The sequence below is a fragment of the Anabas testudineus genome, chromosome 24 (genome assembly GCF_900324465.2).
Source record: "Anabas testudineus chromosome 24, fAnaTes1.2, whole genome shotgun sequence".
Classification (NCBI taxonomy): domain Eukaryota; kingdom Metazoa; phylum Chordata; class Actinopteri; order Anabantiformes; family Anabantidae; genus Anabas; species Anabas testudineus.
In genome coordinates, this window is record NC_046632.1 from 18793720 (window position 1) to 18816599 (window position 22880).

The 22880-nt window shown below is 40.7% G+C and overlaps 1 protein-coding gene across 1 annotated transcript in view; it reads left to right on the forward strand.

Annotated features, from left to right (window-relative positions):
• LOC113149180 (T-lymphoma invasion and metastasis-inducing protein 2-like) overlaps positions 1-18921 on the forward strand; it is a 46142-nt gene extending 27221 nt beyond the window's left edge. The window contains 19 exon segments of the mRNA XM_026341086.1: positions 361-546; positions 631-771; positions 2302-2364; positions 4967-5032; positions 5146-5224; positions 5411-5500; positions 8553-8759; positions 9082-9167; positions 11731-11919; positions 12149-12217; positions 12296-12421; positions 12561-12669; positions 12771-12950; positions 13037-13155; positions 13290-13398; positions 13513-13571; positions 13726-13816; positions 13970-14057; positions 17058-18921. Of these exon segments, the coding sequence (XP_026196871.1) occupies positions 361-546; positions 631-771; positions 2302-2364; positions 4967-5032; positions 5146-5224; positions 5411-5500; positions 8553-8759; positions 9082-9167; positions 11731-11919; positions 12149-12217; positions 12296-12421; positions 12561-12669; positions 12771-12950; positions 13037-13155; positions 13290-13398; positions 13513-13571; positions 13726-13816; positions 13970-14057; positions 17058-17595 (2595 nt within the window). The 3' untranslated portion in view covers positions 17596-18921.
• The last annotated feature ends 3959 nt before the right edge of the window (positions 18922-22880 follow it).

The window sequence follows — 22880 nt, forward strand, 5'->3', positions numbered from 1 at the left end:
CTGTTAAACTCTGACTGAATCCCACAAAGTAATACTGCTGTAAATACTACACAATTTACTAATACTACAGTACATAGTAGAGTAGTGTACAGGGTCAGCAGTTGCTGTATTCATGTCATATGTCACATTCTTCAGAAATGCTCCCTCTGCAGCATTATTCCTCAGCATGATGCCACTTTATGTAGACGATGCACAAGTGTATATTTTTATTACTGATTTGATGAATAAAAATAAAACGTGGACTACAGCATATTCCTCTTAATCCCACCTCCATTTAATGTAAATCAGAGGTTTTCAAAGGAAACTAATGGAATAATGGGTTCATATATGCTGTATGACCCCGACGTATGCTGTGTTCAGATCCAGCAGTGGGAGCAGAACCTGGAGAAACTGAACCTGGATCTGTTCAGACTGAGGTGCTATCTGTCAAGTCTGCAGGGAAGTGAACTCCCAAACCCCAAGAGCCTCCTTGCCGTGGCCAGCCGGCCCTCCAAGAGCATGCTGGGACGTCTGGGAGTCTTCTCGGTGTCCTCCTTCCATGCCCTGGTAAGAAATGCAGTGAGAGCTCGTTAACAACAGATAAAAACACAGCCTGGATCTTCTCACTCTGGGTCTCCTCGCTGTCATCAGGTTTGCAGTCGAGATGAGGTGACGCTGAGGCGGGGGTGTCGGACTCTGTCAGGAGCAAGGAGGAGGGGGCTCCCATCTTCTCTAAAGGCTCTGGATGGACAGAACAGACGCAGCAGGGACGACAGACACTGTGGATCCCAGGTAACACAGCACACTGCAGAACAGGAGGCAGCGTTTCTTTCCAGTAGGAAACATCTTCATCTCTTTTCCATGAATCTGCCTCGTTTCTGCCAGTTTGATCCTTTTTTTGCTGACAGTGACATTTATATTTAGTTTTTTGGCAGCAGCTCACTGTACAAGTGAGGTCCTGACCAAGCAGGAACACACAGGCAGAATCATTTCCAGATTTATGTCTCACGGACGAACCTGATCTCGCTCGTCATTCGTCTGTGTGACGCTGGTGTTTGGCCGCTCTTCATTCCTGACTCTGCTGAATCTCAGTGCTGTATCTAAGGAGCATCAGTCATCTGAAGTTTCCATCATCTCTGGCTCCTGAAAGCCCCCTCCTGATACACAGTGAGCTATTTTCAGGCTCTCAGCGTCTGGGATCTCAGAGGATAAATCTGTCAGCTACTTTCTCTGCAGCTGAAGGTTTATTTTGGCTGCAGGTTTTCACAGAAACATTCTGAACTTCTTCTGTTCTGACATTACGGCACGCGCTCTCTGCTGTGTAAACTCCGTTGTACAGTCCTGAATGTTGGAGACTGGACCGCTGCAGCTGCTCAGTGTGTTGTGGTGTGTTGGTCCCTGTCCATGTCTGCTCTCTGTGGACAATCGTATGAGAGACCCTGGTTTAAATGATTATGTTTTATCACAATTTAAAGACCTGGAAGAATAAAGAACCCAGTGATGGGAAAGCTCTAAACAGAGGTGTGAGACCAGGCAGACGGAATTCTGTGAGCTGGATCTCGTCCAGGGTTTTGTGGTTCTGTTCTCAGATCGGATCTAGTGATACAGAGGTTTTCCAGGCAGTGCCAGCCCACAGAGACAGTCTGATCTGTCACATCTCTGAAGTACATGTGGAATTAATTTCTGCTCGCTACGTCGTCCCTGCAGGAGACAAACAGCTGGTTCTGTCCTGCAAACAGCCCACACGGTTCCTGGACACGGCCTCGGAGCCGCGGGCTCAGATCGTTACTGTAAAAAGGTTCAGTCCTTCCAGAAAATCAGACTTTTGTTTTCAAAAACGGCTCCTGGACAGATGTTCATGATGATGCTGTGACTCGAGATGTTCAACAGGACAATTTGACCTTTGACATCAGTTTTTAACAACCTCTTGTTTTCATGTCAGATGGTTTTATGACAGAAGTAAAAACAGATGAACAGTGTTCTTCACCACGACTTATTAGTCTTTGCTGCTGCTGCTGCTGCTGATGATGATGGTGATGGTGGTGGTGGTGTGTTTACTGTCACTCGGTGGTCCTCAGACTCCAGACTGGCTGCAGCTCCTCGGCTCTGACTTCACCAACCTGTAATTTCAGCACAGCTCAACCCCTCATTTTTTCCCATGGGTCCCTGGGGCTCATTTTGCTTTTAATGCAGAACAGAATTTAGAATCAAAGTCTTTTTTTCCCCTCGACACTTCCTTTTTAATTACGTTTAAATTTAGACAGTGAGCTGTTATTTTTAGTTTTGACCTGAGTCATCGTTTTTCTGACTCTGTGCTTTCAGGTTTTCCAGAGTAAAGTCACCAACACACCATCTGCTCACCAGGCCACTGCCTGCAGCTCTGAGGTAACCGTCTCTGCTTTCTACTTTTATTTTACTTCTTACAAGTACACGTCCTGGGTACATGTACTCAGTTACTTTCCAGTACAGCTGATAAAAGCTACCGATCAGGCTCAATTCAATTCAATTCAATTCAATTCAATTCAATTCAATTTTATTTGTATAGCGTCAATTTACAACAGAAGTTATCTCAAGGCACTTTACAGTGTAAGGTTTAAGATCTTAAATATTTATACAAAAAATGATACAGAAAACCCAACAATCCCATTTGAGCAAGCTTTAGGAAACAGTGGAGAGGAAAAACTCGCTTTAGAGGAAGAAACCTCCAGCAGAACCAGGCTCATAGTGGGCGGCCATCTGCTTTGACCGGTTGGGGTGAGTGGAAAGAGAAGAGAGAAAAGAACAGCAGGCAATAAAGACAACAACAAGCATCAAGAACATTGGGCAGATGAACTGGATTCTGGAGATGTACAGCTCCAGGCTGAGGATACCTGCAGAAAAGTACAGGGAGAGGGAGACAGAGAGGAGGAAACACAACTAAAAGAGAGAGAAGACACAAAGTTAATGACATGCAATGGTGGCATTTGAATGGATAGAGGAGAGAGGATAGAGGAGAGGAGCTCAGTTTATCAGTAGAGGTCCCCCAGCAGATTAAGCTATATCAGCATAACTAAGAGATGGTTCAGAGTCACCTGATCCATCTCTAACTATAAGCTTTATAAAAAAGGAAAGTTTGAAGTCTAGTCTTAAATGTGGAGAGGGTGTCTGCCTCCCGAACCTGAACTGGGAGCTGGTTCCACAGGAGAGGGGCTTGGTAGCTAAAGGCTCTGCCTCCCATTCTACATCTGGAAACTCTAGGAACCACAAGTAAACCTGCAGCCTGAGAACGGAGAGTTCTGCTTGGAAGATAAGGAACTATGAGTTCTTTAAGATAAGATGGAGCTCGATTATTAAGTGATTTATAAGTTAGGAGAAGAATTTTAAATTCAATTCTGGATTTAACAGGGAGCCAATGGAGAGAAGCTAACGTAGGAGAAATATTATCTCTCTTACTAATTCCAGTCAGAACTCTGGCTGCAGCATTTTGGATTAACTGGAGGCTTTTTAAGGAGTTATTGGGACAAACTATTAATAATGAATTACAATAGTCCAGTCTGGAAGTAACAAATGCATGGACTAGTTTTTCAGCATCACTTTGCGACAGGATGCTCCTAATTTTAACTTTAATGTTTCTTAGGTGAAAAAAGGCAGTTCTAGAGATTTCTTTGATATATGAAGTGAAGGAGATATCCTGATCAAAGATAACTCCGAGGTTTCTTACAGTATTACTTGAGGCCAGAACTAAGTCATCAATGGTGAGAATGTGTTTAGACATAGTGTCTCTGAGATTTTTAGGCCCAAACAGTATAACCTCTGTCTTGTCTGGATTTAGGAGAAGGAAATTGGAGGACATCCATGTCTTTATGTCTTTTAAGCATTCCTGAAGTTTGACTAGTTGATTAGTTTCTCCTGGTTTCATAGATAAGTATAGCTGGGTATCATCTGCATAACAATGGAAATTTATAGAGTGCTTCCTAATAATATTGCCTAAAGGGGACATATATAAAGTGAAAAGAATCGGTCCAAGCACAGATCCCTGTGGAACTCCATAGCAGACTTTGCTGTGCATGGAAGACTCATCATTAACGTGTACAAACTGAAATCTATCTGCTAGATACGATTTAAACCACTCTAGTGCTGTTCCTTTGATTCCAATGACATGTTCCAGTCTGTGTAATAAAATGTTGTGATCTATAGTGTTGAATGCAGCACTAAGATCTAACATGACGAGTGTAGAGGCTCCTATTCAGTTCCTCTCTAAAAGCACACGCAGTAAATAGAGGATGATGAACTGTGGTGCAGCTGTTTGATGAAGAAACTGTGGACGTGTCACAGACAGAAAAGTGCAGAATACTTTACTACATCACAGCAAAGTATAAAAACAGAGACAGTTGAGCTTCAGGAGCTTCAGGAGCTTCAGGGCTGCAGCTCGCTGCAGGACTTGCTGATGTGAACCGTGGTTTGGTCCAGAGCCTGTGGCCACCTGTCGCCTTCTATTCCCCAGAGGAGGAGAGAGAAGAGGACAAAGAGAGGAGGAATATTAGATAGTTCTTCCTCAGGCAGAGTTTGTTCAGTGGGACAGCTGTTACAGAGGAAGAGGGGGAGGAGCTGATTAAGGATGAAAAGGTCCGAGAGCCTTTTCTTCTCCCAGAATTCCTTTGTCCCCGAGTGTTAATCCATCTACACAGGCAGAAAATGACTCCCCCACCTCCCCCCTTCTTCACATGACCTCTCCTCCCGCTGTCACATGACCTCCAACTCCTTTCTTCTTCGACTCCTCTCCTCTTTTAACCTCCTTTCTCCTTTCCTTCCTCTCAACATGATGCCTCCTCGTCTGTCTCCTGTGTCCTGCTGCTGTTTTAATAAACATGACGAACACTGTGTTAAAAACCTGCAGCTCTTCAGAAACAGTTTGAAGCTTATTGTTTACTGTATTTTTAGGTCTTTCAGAATTATTTTTAAATTTGACCTGCAGTTAAAACATATCTGAATTTGTTTTCTCCTGCAGAGACTGGATATTGTGTCCAAACAGAGGGAGGTGGCGCCCTCTGCAGGATGTCCTGCAGCTCTACAGGTGTGTTCACTGATGCTGGTTTTCTTCATCATGATTAACAACAATAATGATAATGATGAGGACAAAGTAAATCCAGTCTTCGATTAAATAAAACCGTCTCTCCTGTTGTTCAGCTGTGTGATGAGCTGCTGCTCTCGGATGTTGGTGTTTTCACTCTGCACATCTGTCGACCCGACGCTGTCAAAGACTTCGGTAAGAACATGAGTGTTGGGATAAACTCAACTGGCCCCAGAACTAGTTCTGAAGTCGGGACTTTAAAGTTTTCACATGTTTTATGAACTCATGTTTTTCAGAACTTGTGTCTGAGAAGCTACTTAAATAACATGAAATCTGTTAAAAACAAAATCCCTCAGACTGAGTTTTCTGATGACTCTGCAGGTTTTGCTGTCACCGGTCATGTGGACGGAGGAGGGAAAACTCACATCTACGCCAGCGAGGTCGACCCGCTGGGACTGTCTGTTAGAGAAGGTCAAACATCTGAGTCGACCTCACGTTAAACTGTTTTAATCTAACATCTAGTTTTAATCTATTTTTATCTAACATCTAGTTTTAAACTGTTTTAATCTAACATTTAGTTTTAATCTGTTTTAATCTAACATCTAGTTTTAATCTGTTTTAATCTAACATTTAGTTTTAATCTGTTTTAATCTAACATTTAGTTTTAAACTGTTTTTATCTAACATCTAGTTTTAAACTGTTTTAATCTAACATCTAGTTCTAAACTGTTTTAATCTAACATTTAGTTTTAATCTGTTTTAATCTAACATCTAGTTTTAAACTGTTTTTATCTAACATCTAGTTCTAAACTGTTTTAATCTAACATCTAGTTTTAAACTGTTTTAATCTAACATTTAGTTTTAATCTGTTTTAATCTAACATCTAGTTTTAATCTGTTTTAATCTAACATCTAGTTTTAATCTGTTTTAATCTAACATCTAGTTTTAATCTGTTTTAATCTAACATTTAGTTTTAATCTGTTTTAATCTAACATCTAGTTTTAAACTGTTTTTATCTAACATCTAGTTTTAAACTGTTTTAATCTAACATCTAGTTTTAATCTGTTTTAATCTAACATCTAGTTTTAATCTGTTTTAATCTAACATTTAGTTTTAAACTGTTTTTATCTAACATCTAGTTTTAATCTGTTTTAATCTAACATTTAGTTTTAAACTGTTTTAATCTAACATCTAGTTTTAAACTGTTTTTATCTAACATCTAGTTTTAATCTGTTTTAATCTAACATTTAGTTTTAAACTGTTTTAATCTAACATCTAGTTTTAAACTGTTTTTATCTAACATCTAGTTTTAATCTGTTTTAATCTAACATCTAGTTTTAAACTGTTTTAATCTAACATCTAGTTTAAATCTGTTTTAATCTAACATTTAGTTTTAAACTGTTTTAATCTAACATCTAGTTTTAAACTGTTTTTATCTAACATCTAGTTTTAATCTGTTTTAATCTAACATTTAGTTTTAAACTGTTTTAATCTAACATCTAGTTTTAAACTGTTTTAATCTAACATCTAGTTTTAATCTGTTTTAATCTAACATCTAGTTTTAATCTGTTTTTATCTAACATCTAGTTTTAATCTGTTTTAATCTAACATCTAGTTTTAATTTGTTTTAATCTAACATCTAGTTTTAATCTGTTTTAATCTAACATCTAGTTTTAAACTGTTTTTATCTAACATCTAGTTTTAATCTGTTTTAATCTAACATTTAGTTTTAAACTGTTTTAATCTAACATTTAGTTTTAAACTGTTTTAATCTAACATCTAGTTTTAAACTGTTTTTATCTAACATCTATTTTTAATCTGTTTTAATCTAACATTTAGTTTTAATCTGTTTTAATCTAACATCTAGTTTTAATCTGTTTTAATCTAACATTTAGTTTTAAACTGTTTTAATCTAACATCTAGTTTTAAACTGTTTTAATCTAACATCTAGTTTTAATCTGTTTTAATCTAACATCTAGTTTTAATCTGTTTTTATCTAACATCTAGTTTTAATCTGTTTTAATCTAACATCTAGTTTTAATTTGTTTTAATCTAACATCTAGTTTTAATCTGTTTTAATCTAACATCTAGTTTTAAACTGTTTTTATCTAACATCTAGTTTTAATCTGTTTTAATCTAACATCTAGTTTTAAACTGTTTTTATCTAACATCTATTTTTAATCTGTTTTAATCTAACATCTAGTTTTAAACTGTTTTAATCTAACATTTAGTTTTAAACTGTTTTAATCTAACATCTAGTTTTAATCTGTTTTAATCTAACATCTAGTTTTAATCTGTTTTAATCTAACATCTAGTTTTAAACTGTTTTAATCTAACATCTAGTTTTAAACTGTTTTAATCTAACATCTAGTTTTAAACTGTTTTAATCTAACATTTAGTTTTAATCTGTTTTAATCTAACATCTAGTTTTAATCTGTTTTAATCTAACATCTAGTTTTAATCTGTTTTAATCTAACATCTAGTTTTAAACTGTTTTAATCTAACATCTAGTTTTAAACTGTTTTAATCTAACATTTAGTTTTAATCTGTTTTAATCTAACATCTAGTTTTAAACTGTTTTAATCTAACATCTAGTTTTAAACTGTTTTAATCTAACATTTAGTTTTAAACTGTTTTAATCTAACATTTAGTTTTAATCTGTTTTAATCTAACATCTAGTTTTAAACTGTTTTAATCTAACATCTAGTTTTAAACTGTTTTTATCTAACATTTAGTTTTAAACTGTTTTAATCTAACATCTAGTTTTAAACTGTTTTTATCTAACATCTAGTTTTAAACTGTTTTAATCTAACATCTAGTTTTAATCTGTTTTTATCTAACATCTAGTTTTAATCTGTTTTAATCTAACATTTAGTTTTAAACTGTTTTTATCTAACATCTAGTTTTAATCTGTTTTAATCTAACATTTAGTTTTAAACTGTTTTAATTTAACATCTAGTTTTAACTGTTTTTATCTAACATCTGTTTAATCTGTTTAATCTAACATTTAGTTTTAACTGTTTTTATCTAACATCTAGTTTTAATCTGTTTTAATCTACATTTAGTTTTAAACTGTTTTAATCTAACATCTAGTTTTAAACTGTTTTTATCTAACATCTAGTTTTAAACTGTTTTAATCTAACATCTAGTTTTAATCTGTTTTAATCTAACATTTAGTTTTAAACTGTTTTAATCTAACATCTAGTTTTAAACTGTTTTAATCTAACATTTAGTTTTAAACTGTTTTAATCTAACATTTAGTTTTAAACTGTTTTAATCTAACATTTAGTTTTAAACTGTTTTTATCTAACATCTATTTTTAATCTGTTTTAATCTAACATTTAGTTTTAAACTGTTTTAATCTAACATCTAGTTTTAAACTGTTTTAATCTAACATTTAGTTTTAAACTGTTTTAATCTAACATCTAGTTTTAAACTGTTTTAATCTAACATTTAGTTTTAAACTGTTTTAAATCTTCTTGATGTTTCCCTCACCTACTGTGTTGGTTTCTGTTTCCCATCAGGCCTCAGGGCAGGAGACGAGATCCTGGCTGTGAACGGGGCCTCTGTATCCAGACTGGACCTGGAGCTGATGCAGAGTCTCTTCAGCCACCAGAGACTCGAGCTGCTGCTCAGGAGAGAAGAGTCCCCCAGCCCCGAGGAGCCCACCACCGTCTGGCTGGAACCTGGGGACTCTGCAGACCCGTGTGGGCCCCTGGCCCCTCCCTCAGGTACAGAACAGGAACATTTTTTTATTAGAATATTAAAGACAAATGAATGTTTTATAAAGATTAGACAAAGATTTTCAACTAAGACTCAGTCAGGAAGCAGGATTTAATGCAGGAGGTTTAGTTTTCCTGCAGCTCCCTCAGGAGGTCGATGCTCAGTCAGATACAGTTAAAGCTGCAGCACAGACGCTTGAATCACTTGGCTTCATTCGCAGCTCGATAAACTAAAGCAGCTGAAAGTTAAATGTGAATCTGTTGGTTCTGTTTGATGTGACTGTTTAATGACAAACAGCAGATTCACGCTCTCACCTTGATGATCTCTCAGGTTCTTCTCCTGTCGTTGCTCCTGAAGCTCCAGACAAGGTCCCGCCTCCTGTTTTTGATGCTGTGGAAGCCGGGCCCCCACCACAGGTAAAGAGCAGCCTGAGAGTTGGAGCTCAGGACTGGTCAGTTTTTTTCCAGGTTTTCTCTCCTTTTCTCTTTCTTAACTTTCACCTCGGTCTCTGTCAGCGTTATCACGTGTCACAGTGTAAGGACCTACCTGCAGAAATCATTTCCCACAATCCTCTTGTGCTTCCTGAAGCTCAGACTCTGTGTCACATGACCTGTGATCAGGCTGATAATCCAGGCTTACACCTTCTGGAGTGTGTGTTTGTGGAGCAGAGGGGATTAATGGCGTCTGCTCGTAGAACCGGGGAGAACTCTTAGATGTTGTTCCCGCTCTGCTACCCCGCCCCAGTGGTGGAGGCTACAGGAGTTCACCTTTGACCCCAGCCAATCTTACCCCACTGTATGACCATGGGTGCTCTGTGCTGGGTGCTGCCTCCGGAGGAGGAGGACAGAGAAATGCTGGAGGAGGAGGAGCAGGAGGGAGGGGAGGGGTTTCCTGGTGTGGGGCTGGTGGAGCGGCTGGTGGGGCTGGTGGACGAGGCGGCCTGCTGCCTGAACTGCCAGAGGCCGACGGACAGACTCATAATGATGGTAAACGGACAGAGAGGGAGGTGGTTCAGGTTCTAGACAGAGTGAGGTGGTTCAGGTTCTAGACAGAGTGAGGTGGTTCATGTTCTAGACAGAGTGAGGTGGTTCATGTTCTAGACAGAGTGGGGTGGTTCAGGTTCTAGACAGAGGGGGGTGGTTCAGGTTCTAGATACAGAGTGAGGTGGTTCATGTTCTAGATACAGAGTGAGGTGGTTCAGGTTCTAGACAGAGTGAGGTGGTTCAGGTTCTAGATACAGAGTGAGGTGGTTCAGGTTCTAGATACAGAGTGAGGTGGTTCAGGTTCTAGACAGAGTGGGGTGGTTCAGGTTCTAGACAGAGTGGGGTGGTTCAGGTTCTAGATACAGAGTGAGGTGGTTCAGGTTCTAGACAGAGTGGGGTGGTTCAGGTTCTAGATACAGAGTGAGGTGGTTCAGGTTCTAGACAGAGTGGGGTGGTTCAGGTTCTAGATACAGAGTGAGGTGGTTCATGTTCTAGACAGAGTGGGGTGGTTCAGGTTCTAGACAGAGTGGGGTGGTTCACGTTCTAGATACAGAGTGAGGTGGTTCAGGTTCTAGACAGAGTGGGGTGGTTCAGGTTCTAGATACAGAGTGAGGTGGTTCAGGTTCTAGACAGAGTGGGGTGGTTCAGGTTCTAGATACAGAGTGGGGTGGTTCAGGTTCTAGATACAGAGTGAGGTGGTTCAGGTTCTAGACAGAGTGAGGTGGTTCAGGTTCTAGACACAGAGTGAGGTGGTTCAGGTTCTAGATACAGAGTGAGGTGGTTCAGGTTCTAGATACAGAGTGAGGTGGTTCAGGTTCTAGACAGAGTGAGGTGGTTCAGGTTCTAGATACAGAGTGAGGTGGTTCAGGTTCTAGACAGAGTGGGGTGGTTCAGGTTCTAGACAGAGTGAGGTGGTTCAGGTTCTAGATACAGAGTGAGGTGGTTCAGGTTCTAGATACAGAGTGAGGTGGTTCAGGTTCTAGACAGAGTGGGGTGGTTCAGGTTCTAGACAGAGTGAGGTGGTTCAGGTTCTAGATACAGAGTGAGGTGGTTCATGTTCTAGATACAGAGTGAGGTGGTTCAGGTTCTAGACAGAGTGGGGTGGTTCAGGTTCTAGATACAGAGTGAGGTGGTTCAGGTTCTAGACAGAGTGAGGTGGTTCAGGTTCTAGATACAGAGTGAGGTGGTTCAGGTTCTAGACAGAGTGGGGTGGTTCAGGTTCTAGACAGAGTGAGGTGGTTCAGGTTCTAGATACAGAGTGAGGTGGTTCAGGTTCTAGACAGAGTGAGGTGGTTCAGGTTCTAGATACAGAGTGAGGTGGTTCAGGTTCTAGACAGAGTGAGGTGGTTCAGGTTCTAGATACAGAGTGAGGTGGTTCAGGTTTTGTGTGTCTAAACTCTGACTCAGTTATAGGTTATTTCCAGTGTTTCTTTGTGAGAGTCTGTCTAAGTGAGAGTCCAGAGCGGATCAGAGTCCGTCCTCAGAGACCAGATGAACCAAACTTCCTGAGACGTTAGGTGCTGCGTCCTCGTCTGTTATTAAAATCTGAGCGGCTGCAGCGTGAACATGGTTCGTTAGCGGCTGGCAGCACTGATAATGATGATGAATGAGGCGGCTGGTCGGTTCAAACCTCGACCTCCTCCAGGGTCGGACCAGCAGAGACTCCAGGACGTCTTCATACAGTTTAGAACTCAACGTTTTATCTTCTGTGCTGAACAGAAAGAACATGAAGCACTTTGTGTTGCTACTTGTTTAATTAGGTTAAAAATAACTCGGGTCTGATTTGAAATCGGTCGTTGACTGAGCTCTGATATTTTCCTTGTCTTTCGTGGCCATTTGACCTGTCCTGACCTCTGACCTTTGACCTTCTTTCATCTGGTTACTTCATATTCTGAGAATCCAGAACATCGAGTTTATTCTTTCATCGTCGTTTTGTCTTCAGTCGCTGAATCAGTCGTAAGAAACCTGATCATCACTGTCTGTGTCTCCCCCTCAGAACATGGAGCGAGTGTACTCGCTGTACCAGACGTTCCCAGAAGGCCGAGCGGCGGAGACGGATGTTCCTAAAAACCCGTACAGCAGAGAAGTGGTCCTGCAGCCGGCGAGTCCCACCCACCTGAGTGTGTGTCAGCGTCTGCGTAAAGTCATCCAAGAGCTGGTGGACACAGAGAAATCCTACGTCAAGGTTAGTAAAACTGCACGACTGCTCCTCCAGCTTGTAGCAGTACTATTAGCAGTACTATTAGTAGTACTATTAGCAGTACTGTTTTTGTCACCACCTCCGTTTTTGTTGTGCAGTCGTGTTTTTCACTTTATTGTTCTTCTGTGATTCTTCTTTTATTTCCTCTGGATCAATAAATATTTTCCTCATGTTCCTCTGCTCCTCCGCTGCTGGTTCACGTTGTGTCTCTCAGGATCTGGTCTGTCTGTTCGACATCTACCTGACTCCTCTGCAGAAGGAGACTTTCCTCAGTAAAGACGAGGTACGTACAGAAAAACCCTTCGACCCAATGAGACGTCAGGATGTGTTTGTGTCTCTGACGGCGTCGTCTCTCCCTCAGATGGAGGCGTTGTTCGGCAGTCTGCCCGAGATGTTGGACTTCCAGAGAGTTTTTCTTCAAACGCTAGAGGAGAGAATCGCTTCGTGTCCGAACTTCAGTAACCTGGAGACACCTGAACAGTTCCAGGTAAAGTGAAGGTCCATTATTTTTTGTATCTGTTGCATTAATGCGTTGATTAGTGCGGCTGCACCTGCGTCTTATCAGTAAAACCAGCGTCAGTAACACAAACACCAGGTGCTTCATGTTTCTTTATGTCGACTTCCAGAAACTGCTCTTCTCGTTGGGAGGCTCGTTTCTTTACTACGCCGACCACTTCAAACTTTACAGCGGCTTTTGTGCGAATCACTTTAAAGTCCAGAAGGTTCTGGAGAGAGGTGAGTTTCAAACCGTCCCATGAAAGTTAATCATCAATTAGTTCTTAAGAAACTAATGAACCAAGTATCAGCTGCTGGAAATCATCACGTGTTTCCGACAGCCAAGACAGACGGTGCCTTCAAACACTTCTTGGAGACGAGGAATCCAACCAATCAGCACTCGTCGTCTCTGGAGTCCTACCTGATCAAACCTGTCCAGAGAGTCCTGAAGTATCCGCTGCTGCTGAGAGAGCTGGTTTTCCTGACCGACACAGAGAGCCCCGAACACGCACACCTGACAGGTACGGCACAGTTCTAGCACGTTGTCCTTAGACATTCATTAATGTTGGAGTTCTTCTGTGACGGCGTCCTCGCTGTGTCCACTCAGATGCTCTGAGAGCGATGGAGAAGGTGGCGAGTCACATCAACGACATGCAGAAAATCTACGAGGACTTCGGCTCCGTGTTCGAGCAGCTGGCTGCAGAGCAGAGCGGAGCTGACAAACAGGTGATGATCACGATGGTCCCTGAAGACCACAGACCACGTCTGTATTCAGAAACCACGACCACGGTCTGAGCCGCGTTTCTATGACAACCAGCTGATGATATGAATAAATGTTGTTTTCACCCTCTGACTCTCAGGTGACCGAGATCTCCATGGGGGAGTTCCTGGTCCACTCCTCAGTGGTCTGGTTGAACCCTCTGCCCTGTTTAGGACGACTGAGGAAGGAACCGGAGCTCACGCTGTTCGGTACTTTATGTTTTACTTTACTTTACAAACAGAAGTTCTACTCTGTGATACTCTGAGTACTTCTCCACATCGTTAACATATTTACATTTAACCAGCTGATGTTCTTGTTCTCAGTGTTTAAACGAGCCGTCATCCTGGTTTATCGTGAGAACGGCAAACTGAAGAAGAGGATGGTGAGTCTTCCTCTGCTCGTCACCCTGACTTCAGACTCTAATGTGGAATCGTTGGACTTTAATCCTCTTCACTGGGGTTTCAATGATGTTTCAGGTTTTTTAGTCTAATGGAAGAACTTTCATTCTGTATCTTTGTGTGTTTTCTGTTCGACAGACCGGCTCCCGCTCAGCTGATCTGGACCCCTTCAGGTTCCGCTGGTTAATCCCAGTTTCGGCAGTTCAGGTCAGACCGGCCAACATCACAGGTCAGTGACACAAGCTGTCAGGACCCGTTAGCGTGTGATCACTGTGATCGATCCAGCAGGGTGTAAGATCTGAGCAGCAGTCGTCCAGCAGGTGGCGCTGTGCTGCAGCTCCACTCCCACTTTTCACCTGACAGATGTTCTCTGTGTTTTCAGGCTCCGAGGACCCGTGTGTGTGGGAGTTGGTCCACAGCAGGTCAGAGGTGGAGGGGCGACCGGAGACGGTGTTCCAGCTCTGCAGCAGGTACAAACATGATAAAGTATACAGTACACAGTATACGGTATACAGTACACAGTACGTAGTATAAAGTATACAGTACACAGTATACGATATACAGAACACAGTATACAGTACACAGTATACGGTATACAGTACACAGTATACGATATACAGAACACAGTATACAGTACACAGTATACGGTATACAGTACACAGTATACGATATACAGAACACAGTACGTAGTATAAAGTATACAGTACACAGTATACGATATACAGAACACAGTATACGATATACAGAACACAGTACGTAGTATAAAGTATACAGTACACAGTATACGATATACAGAACACAGTACGTAGTATATAGTATACAGTACACAGTATACGATATACAGAACACAGTACGTAGTATAAAGTATACAGTACACAGTATACGATATACAGAACACAGTATACAGTACACAGTACACAGTGTACGATATACAGAACACAGTACGTAGTATAAAGTATACAGTACACAGTATACGATATACAGAACACAGTACGTAGTATAAAGTATACAGTACACAGTACACAGTATACGATATACAGAACACAGTATACAGTACACAGTATACGGTATACAGAACACAGTACGTAGTATAAAGTATACAGTACACAGTATACGATATACAGAACACAGTATACAGTACACAGTATACGATATACAGAACACAGTATACAGTACACAGTATACGGTATACAGAACACAGTACGTAGTATAAAGTATACAGTACACAGTATACGGTATACAGAACACAGTACGTAGTATAAAGTATACAGTACACAGTATACGATATACAGAACACAGTATACAGTACACAGTATACGATATACAGAACACAGTATACAGTACACAGTATACGGTATACAGAACACAGTACGTAGTATAAAGTATACAGTACACAGTATACGATATACAGAACACAGTACGTAGTATAAAGTATACAGTACACAGTATACGATATACAGAACACAGTACGTAGTATAAAGTATACAGTACACAGTATACGGTATACAGAACACAGTACGTAGTATAAAGTATACAGTACACAGTATACGATATACAGAACACAGTATACAGTACACAGTACACAGTATACGATATACAGAACACAGTACGTAGTATAAAGTATACAGTACACAGTATACGGTATACAGAACACAGTACGTAGTATAAAGTATACAGTACACAGTATACGATATGCAGAACACAGTACGTAGTATATAGTATACAGTACACAGTATACGATATACAGAACACAGTATACAGTACACAGTATACGGTATACAGAACACAGTACGTAGTATAAAGTATACAGTACACAGTATACGATATACAGAACACAGTACGTAGTATAAAGTATACAGTACACAGTATACGGTATACAGAACACAGTACGTAGTATAAAGTATACAGTACACAGTATACGATATACAGAACACAGTATACAGTACACAGTACACAGTATACGATATACAGAACACAGTACGTAGTATAAAGTATACAGTACACAGTATACGGTATACAGAACACAGTACGTAGTATAAAGTATACAGTACACAGTATACGATATACAGAACACAGTACGTAGTATAAAGTATACAGTACACTGTATACGATATACAGAACACAGTACATAGTATATAGTATACAGTACACAGTATACGATATACAGAACACAGTACATAGTATATAGTATACAGTACACAGTATACAGTATACGATATACAGAACACAGTATACAGTACACAGTACACAGTATACGATATACAGAACACAGTACATAGTATATAGTATACAGTACACAGTATACGATATACAGAACACAGTACATAGTATATAGTATACAGAACACAGTATACGATATACAGAACACAGTACATAGTATATAGTATACAGAACACAGTATACGATATACAGAACACAGTACGTAGTATATAGTATACAGTACACAGTATACGATATACAGAACACAGTACGTAGTATATAGTATACAGTACACAGTATACAGTATACGATATACAGAACACAGTACGTAGTATATAGTATACAGTACACAGTATACGATATACAGAACACAGTACGTAGTATATAGTATACAGTACACAGTATACGATATACAGAACACAGTACGTAGTATATAGTATACAGAACACAGTATACGATATACAGACACAGTACGTAGTATATAGTATACAGTACACAGTATACGATATACAGAACACAGTACGTAGTATATAGTATACAGTACACAGTATACAGTATACGATATACAGAACACAGTACGTAGTATATAGTATACAGTACACAGTATACGATATACAGAACACAGTACGTAGTATATAGTATACAGTACACAGTATACGATATACAGAACACAGTACGTAGTATATAGTATACAGAACACAGTATACGATGTACAGAACACAGTACGTAGTATATAGTATACAGTACACAGTATACGATATACAGAACACAGTACGTAGTATATAGTATACAGTACACAGTATACAGTATACGATATACAGAACACAGTACGTAGTATATAGTATACAGTACACTGTATACGATATACAGAACACAGTACACAGAATACAGTATACGATATACAGAACACAGTACATAGTATATAGTATACAGTACACAGTATACGATATGCAGAACACAGTACATAGTATATAGTATACAGTACACAGTATACGATATGCAGAACACAGTACATACAGTACACAGTATACAGTACACACAGTACACAGTATATACAGTACACAGATCATACAGTACACAGTATATACAGTACACAGTATATACAGTACACAGTACATACAGTACACAGTATACAGTACACACAGTACACAGTATACAGTACACAGTATACAGTACTCAGTATACAGTACACGGTATACAGTTCTCTGTATACTGTGTACAGTACACAGTACACAGAGAACTCAGTAATGATCTCTGCTGTCTTGTTCCAGTGGTCTGGACACCAAGGCCACTGTGCTGCGAGCTCTTCGCTCCCTCCTCAGAGACCGAGCCCCCGCCGGCTCCCTGAGGAGAACCAGGCTGTCGACAACAGAGAGGAGCGGCTCCTGGAGGAGGAGGCAGCAGCGATGTCGCTCCGACACCCAGAGGACGACTCCCCATCAGCAGGAGGACAGCTGCAGACCTGACGGCGCGCTCCTGGGAGAAACCTGCTCGGAGCCTCTGCTGCCCAGCCACGCTGCAGAGAGGAGGACCAGACTCTGCTCCCTGACCAGCGAGCTGGAGGCTCAGCTGCAAAGACTCAACTTCACGGAGGACGCGGCAGAGCGAGGAGCGCCGTCTCTGAGTGACGACCGGAGGAGCGAGGAGCAGAGGCGGAGCTCCAGCCTGCGCCGAAGCGCCGGAGGAGAAGCGCTGGAGCTGGAGAGAGACTTCAGTGTACAGAGCATGACCTCCATGATCAACGAAGACTGTTTCTACGACTCCGTGCTGGGGATACAGAAGACCGTTGTTCCTACGCTGCAGGGCTGAAGCTGAGACCGTCACACCTCCACCGTTCGACACACTTCAGACTGTGACAGTTTTATTAGTTTAACCCGAGTGTCTGCAGATGAAAGCTGCTTAAGAGTCACACTGAGCTCATAGAAGAACAATGACACTACCTCTGGAAGCAGCAGAGGGAAGCACGACTGGAGCAGAAACTAGATAAATACAACAAAAGTCTGAATTTTAAAGTTAGTGTATCAGAGACCGAACGTAAATCTCACAGGAAGAAAGTTGTTAGATCATTGTACCAAAGATTTTTAAATTCAGTTAAGTGTCGTTACGACATATGAACCGATCAAACCCAGCGTCGTGTAACAGAGGAGCGAACACCGAAGGACAGACTACAGAGCTCCTCATTCTGTTCCTGCTCCCTCACACTGTGGACAAACATCATGGAGCTCAGTTCTTCTTTAATCCTTCATGTTCATGTTGTAAATATGTTCCGTGTACAGTTTGTGTTTCTCTAGTTTTCTGTTTAACAGATCGTTTCTCGACAAAAGCGGTTTCTGGTTCTCAGCTGAAGCTGCTGGATTCATCACTGTATTTATACTTTTTGTCTGTTGAGTGTTTCAGTTTCCAACTAGAGTGAAAAGTTTCATTTGAAATGAACCTTTGAAGCTATTTTTATGAACGGTTAAAGTATTTGGTAATTTATTTTCTTAAAAATCTCTGTGTGCATTTGTTTGATGCTGTTCCAGTTCATTAAACAGCTTCATGTTGAATTTAGTTTTTGTTAAGTTTCACTTGTTTTATCTGAATTCATCCTGTAGTTAAACAGTTTCTCATGTGTTTTCATCTCATTTACACGTTTCACCTCCAGAATTCAGCTTCATTCAGTTTGAGCACAGTCAAAGTGAAGGTCTGTAAACCAAGTAATGGTGCAAAGTAAAACTTCAGCCTGATGGTGGCGCTATTCTGTGTGGTGAGTCTTTAATGCAGATGATGATGTTTGTGCAACAACTGTGAGCTGAATCAGTCCAGACCTGAATCTGCACGACTCCGTGTGTTTCCTGAGCAGCAGCCTCTTTGTTCTGTCCACGCTGAAACTGTGTGTGTGTGTGTGTGTGTGTGTGTGTGTGTGTGTGTGTGTGTGTGTGTGTGTTCAACCTCGTCATCGTTTACTTCCTGTGTTTCTGTGACTTCATCCTTCGTTACAGGAAAATCAGAATCTTCTGGTTTTGAAGTGTGAGTGATGGTGAGTCAGCTCAGCTCTTGTTGCCGTAGTAACTGCTGTGCGGAGGAGAAAGAGAAGCATCACACACAGAAAGAGCTTCATCAGAGGCCACGTGTTTAAAACCGACGTGACCCGGAGCCGGACTTTAGACTCAGGTTTAAACTTAACCTGAACACGGTAACACGACATTAACATCGGACTGTAACCTGGGAAACGACGACCTGTAGGTTACAGGTAAAAACAAACCGTGACCTGGTTTGACCACAGACACAGGAACAAACATCTTCTCCCACAGCAGGAACGAAGGTTTAAACACTGAACCCTCCTGGAGAGCACTGTGTGTGTGTGTGTGTGTGTGTGTTTTACAGTAACCGTGGACGACCATGTCACACCTGTCTGCAGGTGAGTTTCTTTTTCTCACTTTGTTTTTTTCACGTCATGTGACACCAACTGAAATAATCTAAAAAGCGTGTGATTGGCAGTTGAATGATGTCAGTCAGCCAATCAGAAGAGCAGCTCTGTCTGTTTGACAGTGAATCTCACCTGTCGAACTGTAACTAAAAAAAAAAGAATCAGGACGAACACACAGAACGTGACGTCACATCGTTGTTGATTTTAATTTTTACTTTATCAAACTATTCACTCGTGTTGATTCAGATTTGAGCTGTTGAACTACTTATAAACATCATGTCGCTCACTTCGTCCTGACTGAGTGAGAACACGTGTAGAAAACAGTGTTCGTTAATTATTAGAAATGAATTCAGATCAAACCGTCACGTTTGATTCACTGTTAAACTCCATCGTTGTACTTAACTGTGTGTGTGTGTGTGTGTGTGTGTGTGTGTGTGTGTCTCTGTGTGTGTGTGTGTGTGTGTGTGTGTGTGTGTGTGTGTGTGTGTCTCTCTCTCTCTCTGTGTGTCTCTCTCTCTCTCTCTCTCTGTGTGTGTCTCTCTCTCTCTCTCTGTGTGTGTCTCTCTCTCTCTGTGTGTGTGTGTGTGTGTGTGTGTGTCTCTCTCTGTGTGTGTGTGTGTGTGTGGTGTGTGTGTCTCTCTCTCTCTCTCTCTCTGTGTGTGTGTGTGTGTGTGTGGTGTGTGTGTGTGTCTCTCTCTCTCTCTCCTCTCGGTCTCTCTCTCTGTGTCAACGACAAATTTATTATGTCTGTCCAACAGCAGAGCAGCCAGCTGTCCAAATATTAATGAACCACTACAAATAAAAATAGCTGTAGTTCCTAAATGGTTAATCGGATGTTGTAGAGAGTACACTGTTAGAACATCTGCTTCATTTCAAGTACACAGAGCAAAGTGATGAGCTAATACTACTACTACTACTACTACTACTACTACTACTACTACTACTAATAATAATAATAATCCCATATGAGGAGGCTTTCTCTTGTTGTTGTTGTTGTTGTTTTCATGTGTAACCACAGAGGTCATTTTAGGCACTGACTAAATCCTACACTAAACGCGGTACCTGAATGCATCCTGTGTACACGTAGCTAGAACCAGCAGCTGCAGCTAAAGTGCAGCTTTAACTACACAGGATGAGATTTCTCAAAATGACTTCCTCTTTACTGCAGCAACATCAGACTTCACACCTTTTTTGTGAAACAGTCCTCAGAGATGGGGGCCACCAAGGCCTCTGCACACATCCTGCCTCTTAAGACACTTTGAACGGAGTTAATGAAACTAGACTTTCCAGCTCCAACTGGTCCACAAACAAGAATCCTGAGCTGCCGATCTTCAGTCTGAGGTCGTTAGTTGTTCACGCTCTGCAGAGCACTCGGTTTGTCTCTGCTCACAGAAGGAAACGTTAGGTCACCTTCAAACTAAAACACCAGTCAACAGTTCATTTACAGGAAACAAATACACGTGTGCGTGTAAATCTTTGTTATTTGTGATGTTAAAACTTAATGTTTGGATATCAAACACTCACCTCCAGTTTATTTCCCTCCACGGTGTTTCAAGAACTGACAAAGACAAATGTTAAAGAAACGATGAAGTGAACAATAAAAATCTGTTTCTGTGGTGTTTTTTACTCACGAGGAGTTGGAGGAGCGGGTGTAGATGATCGTCCTCCCATTGCTGTGAGGTAAGTCTTAAAAACTATTTGAAACACATTTAGCATCTGATTAATACAACAAGCAGTAACTTTTTAAATACTTTAATACTCTAAAAGCTGAAGCTTAAACGTACCACAGACCCAATACATGTCAAATCATAGCTGTGTCTTACCGCTGGTGTCCTGAAGAATGTTCTTCATGTGCAGTATAAAAATAGCATTTTCACTTTCACTAATGAAACGTGACTTATTCAAAGGTTCGCTCTGCCTCTTCAGAGCACTCAACAGGAACTGAAAACACTGATTACAACACACACGGTTGTGGTTGAATTCATTTCTGCTGCAGGCAAGACTGTTGTCAGCAAGTTGTGCACGAGTCAACAAAGGCCTTCAGTTAATTCAAATACAGTACAGTGAGCGTGCAGTGGTCACTGGAACAGTCCTCCAGGTGGATCACCTGTGGGCTGGCTCGCGAGCGTGAATCCAGATCCACAGATACAGGTCCTGTTACCCTGATGCAGATGGTTTTTGGTCTGGGCTGCGAGCTGCTTTTGAGCAGGATTCAGATTGAACAGATGTTGTTCAAAGCTGGTTTAACTTCTATTAAATTATTTATAAAGGAGATGTCATGCCTTTCAGTCAAAAGCATGAATAAGTTAATGGTTTAGTTCATAAGTGATAAATGAATAAGAGTAAGTTGTGACAAAGGCAGCTAAAAAGTATTTGTTCTAAAAACTTGTCGTCATCGTGAGAGTTGTGTATTTCAGTTGATCTTTGTAAAGATAGTTAGTTGCAGAGTGAGCGCTCTCTCCACTCTCTGTTTAATAGTACATCTCTGACGTTTCTCCGTCGGTACAGTAAGCTAGTTTTCACAGTGAAACGAAGTAGTTCACGTACGTGCTGAATGTGCTCTATACCTTTGTGCCTTGGGAAACATTTGTCTTAAGTATGAACATGGTTATGGACATTAGAAGAATGTTAGAATTGTTACCTGTGCATGTTATCTGAATTAGCTTTATTCAAGTCAAGCTACTGAGTGTAACACACGAAATGTCTAACGTTATGTATTATTGGTGAATTTAGTTTCTTTCAGTTACAAGATAAGAAAGGATAGAATAAGACAAAGATAGAAGTGTAGTTGAGAGCAATGTACTCCTCAGTTCACTACAACTCCAGTAAAAACAAGAAAAGCAAGCCTTGTATGGAGTCTCCTACTTTTTGTTAGCTGACAAACGAGAGTTACTCTTCCCAGACACTTCCTTTCAACACACGGTAGTAGAACCTTCTGAAAGAGAAGACAACAGATTAAATGTTGGTCCCACTGGTATTTATGCTCCTAAGCACACACTCAATTGTGCAAACAACCAAATACCTGATTCCAAGGGAACGCAAGACTTTGCAAGATATCTCATCCGCAAAGAACTGGTGAGCACAGGTCTCTTGCAATTTGATGACAAACCTGAAAATTATTGGTCATGGAAAGCCTCATTTATAAGTGCAACTAAAGACTTAGATCTATCTGCCAGAGAGGAAGTAGACCTGTTGACAAAATGGTTGGGTCCCAAGTTGTCAGAACAAGCTAAAAGGATCCGTGCAGTACATAACCTAAATCCTACGGAAGGCGCCAAGAAGATCAGGCAATGCCTCGAAGAGTGCTAGGGCTCACCTGAGGTTATTGAGGATGCATTCTTAAAAAAGTTAGAGGAATTTCCCAGGCTCACTAACAAAGACAATGTTAAATGAGAAACGACCCAAGCTTTGCCATATCCAGTTCCAGCCATATCTCTCCTCATACAAGGAAGCTCACACCATATAATCACAAAACCATGGTGTCTGCACACAAAATGGACATTGCAGCAGATTCATCCAGACGTTACTGTTCTGGTAACTGCAACATCAGAGTTTCAGCTGGGCTCTCAGTGCTTTGAGAGGTATTCAAGTTGGACTACACTTTGTCGAGACATAACCAGACTCATTCATGTTGTTGCATCCTTTAAACAAAAGGAAGTGATCAGAGAGGATGGAAAGATTTCCG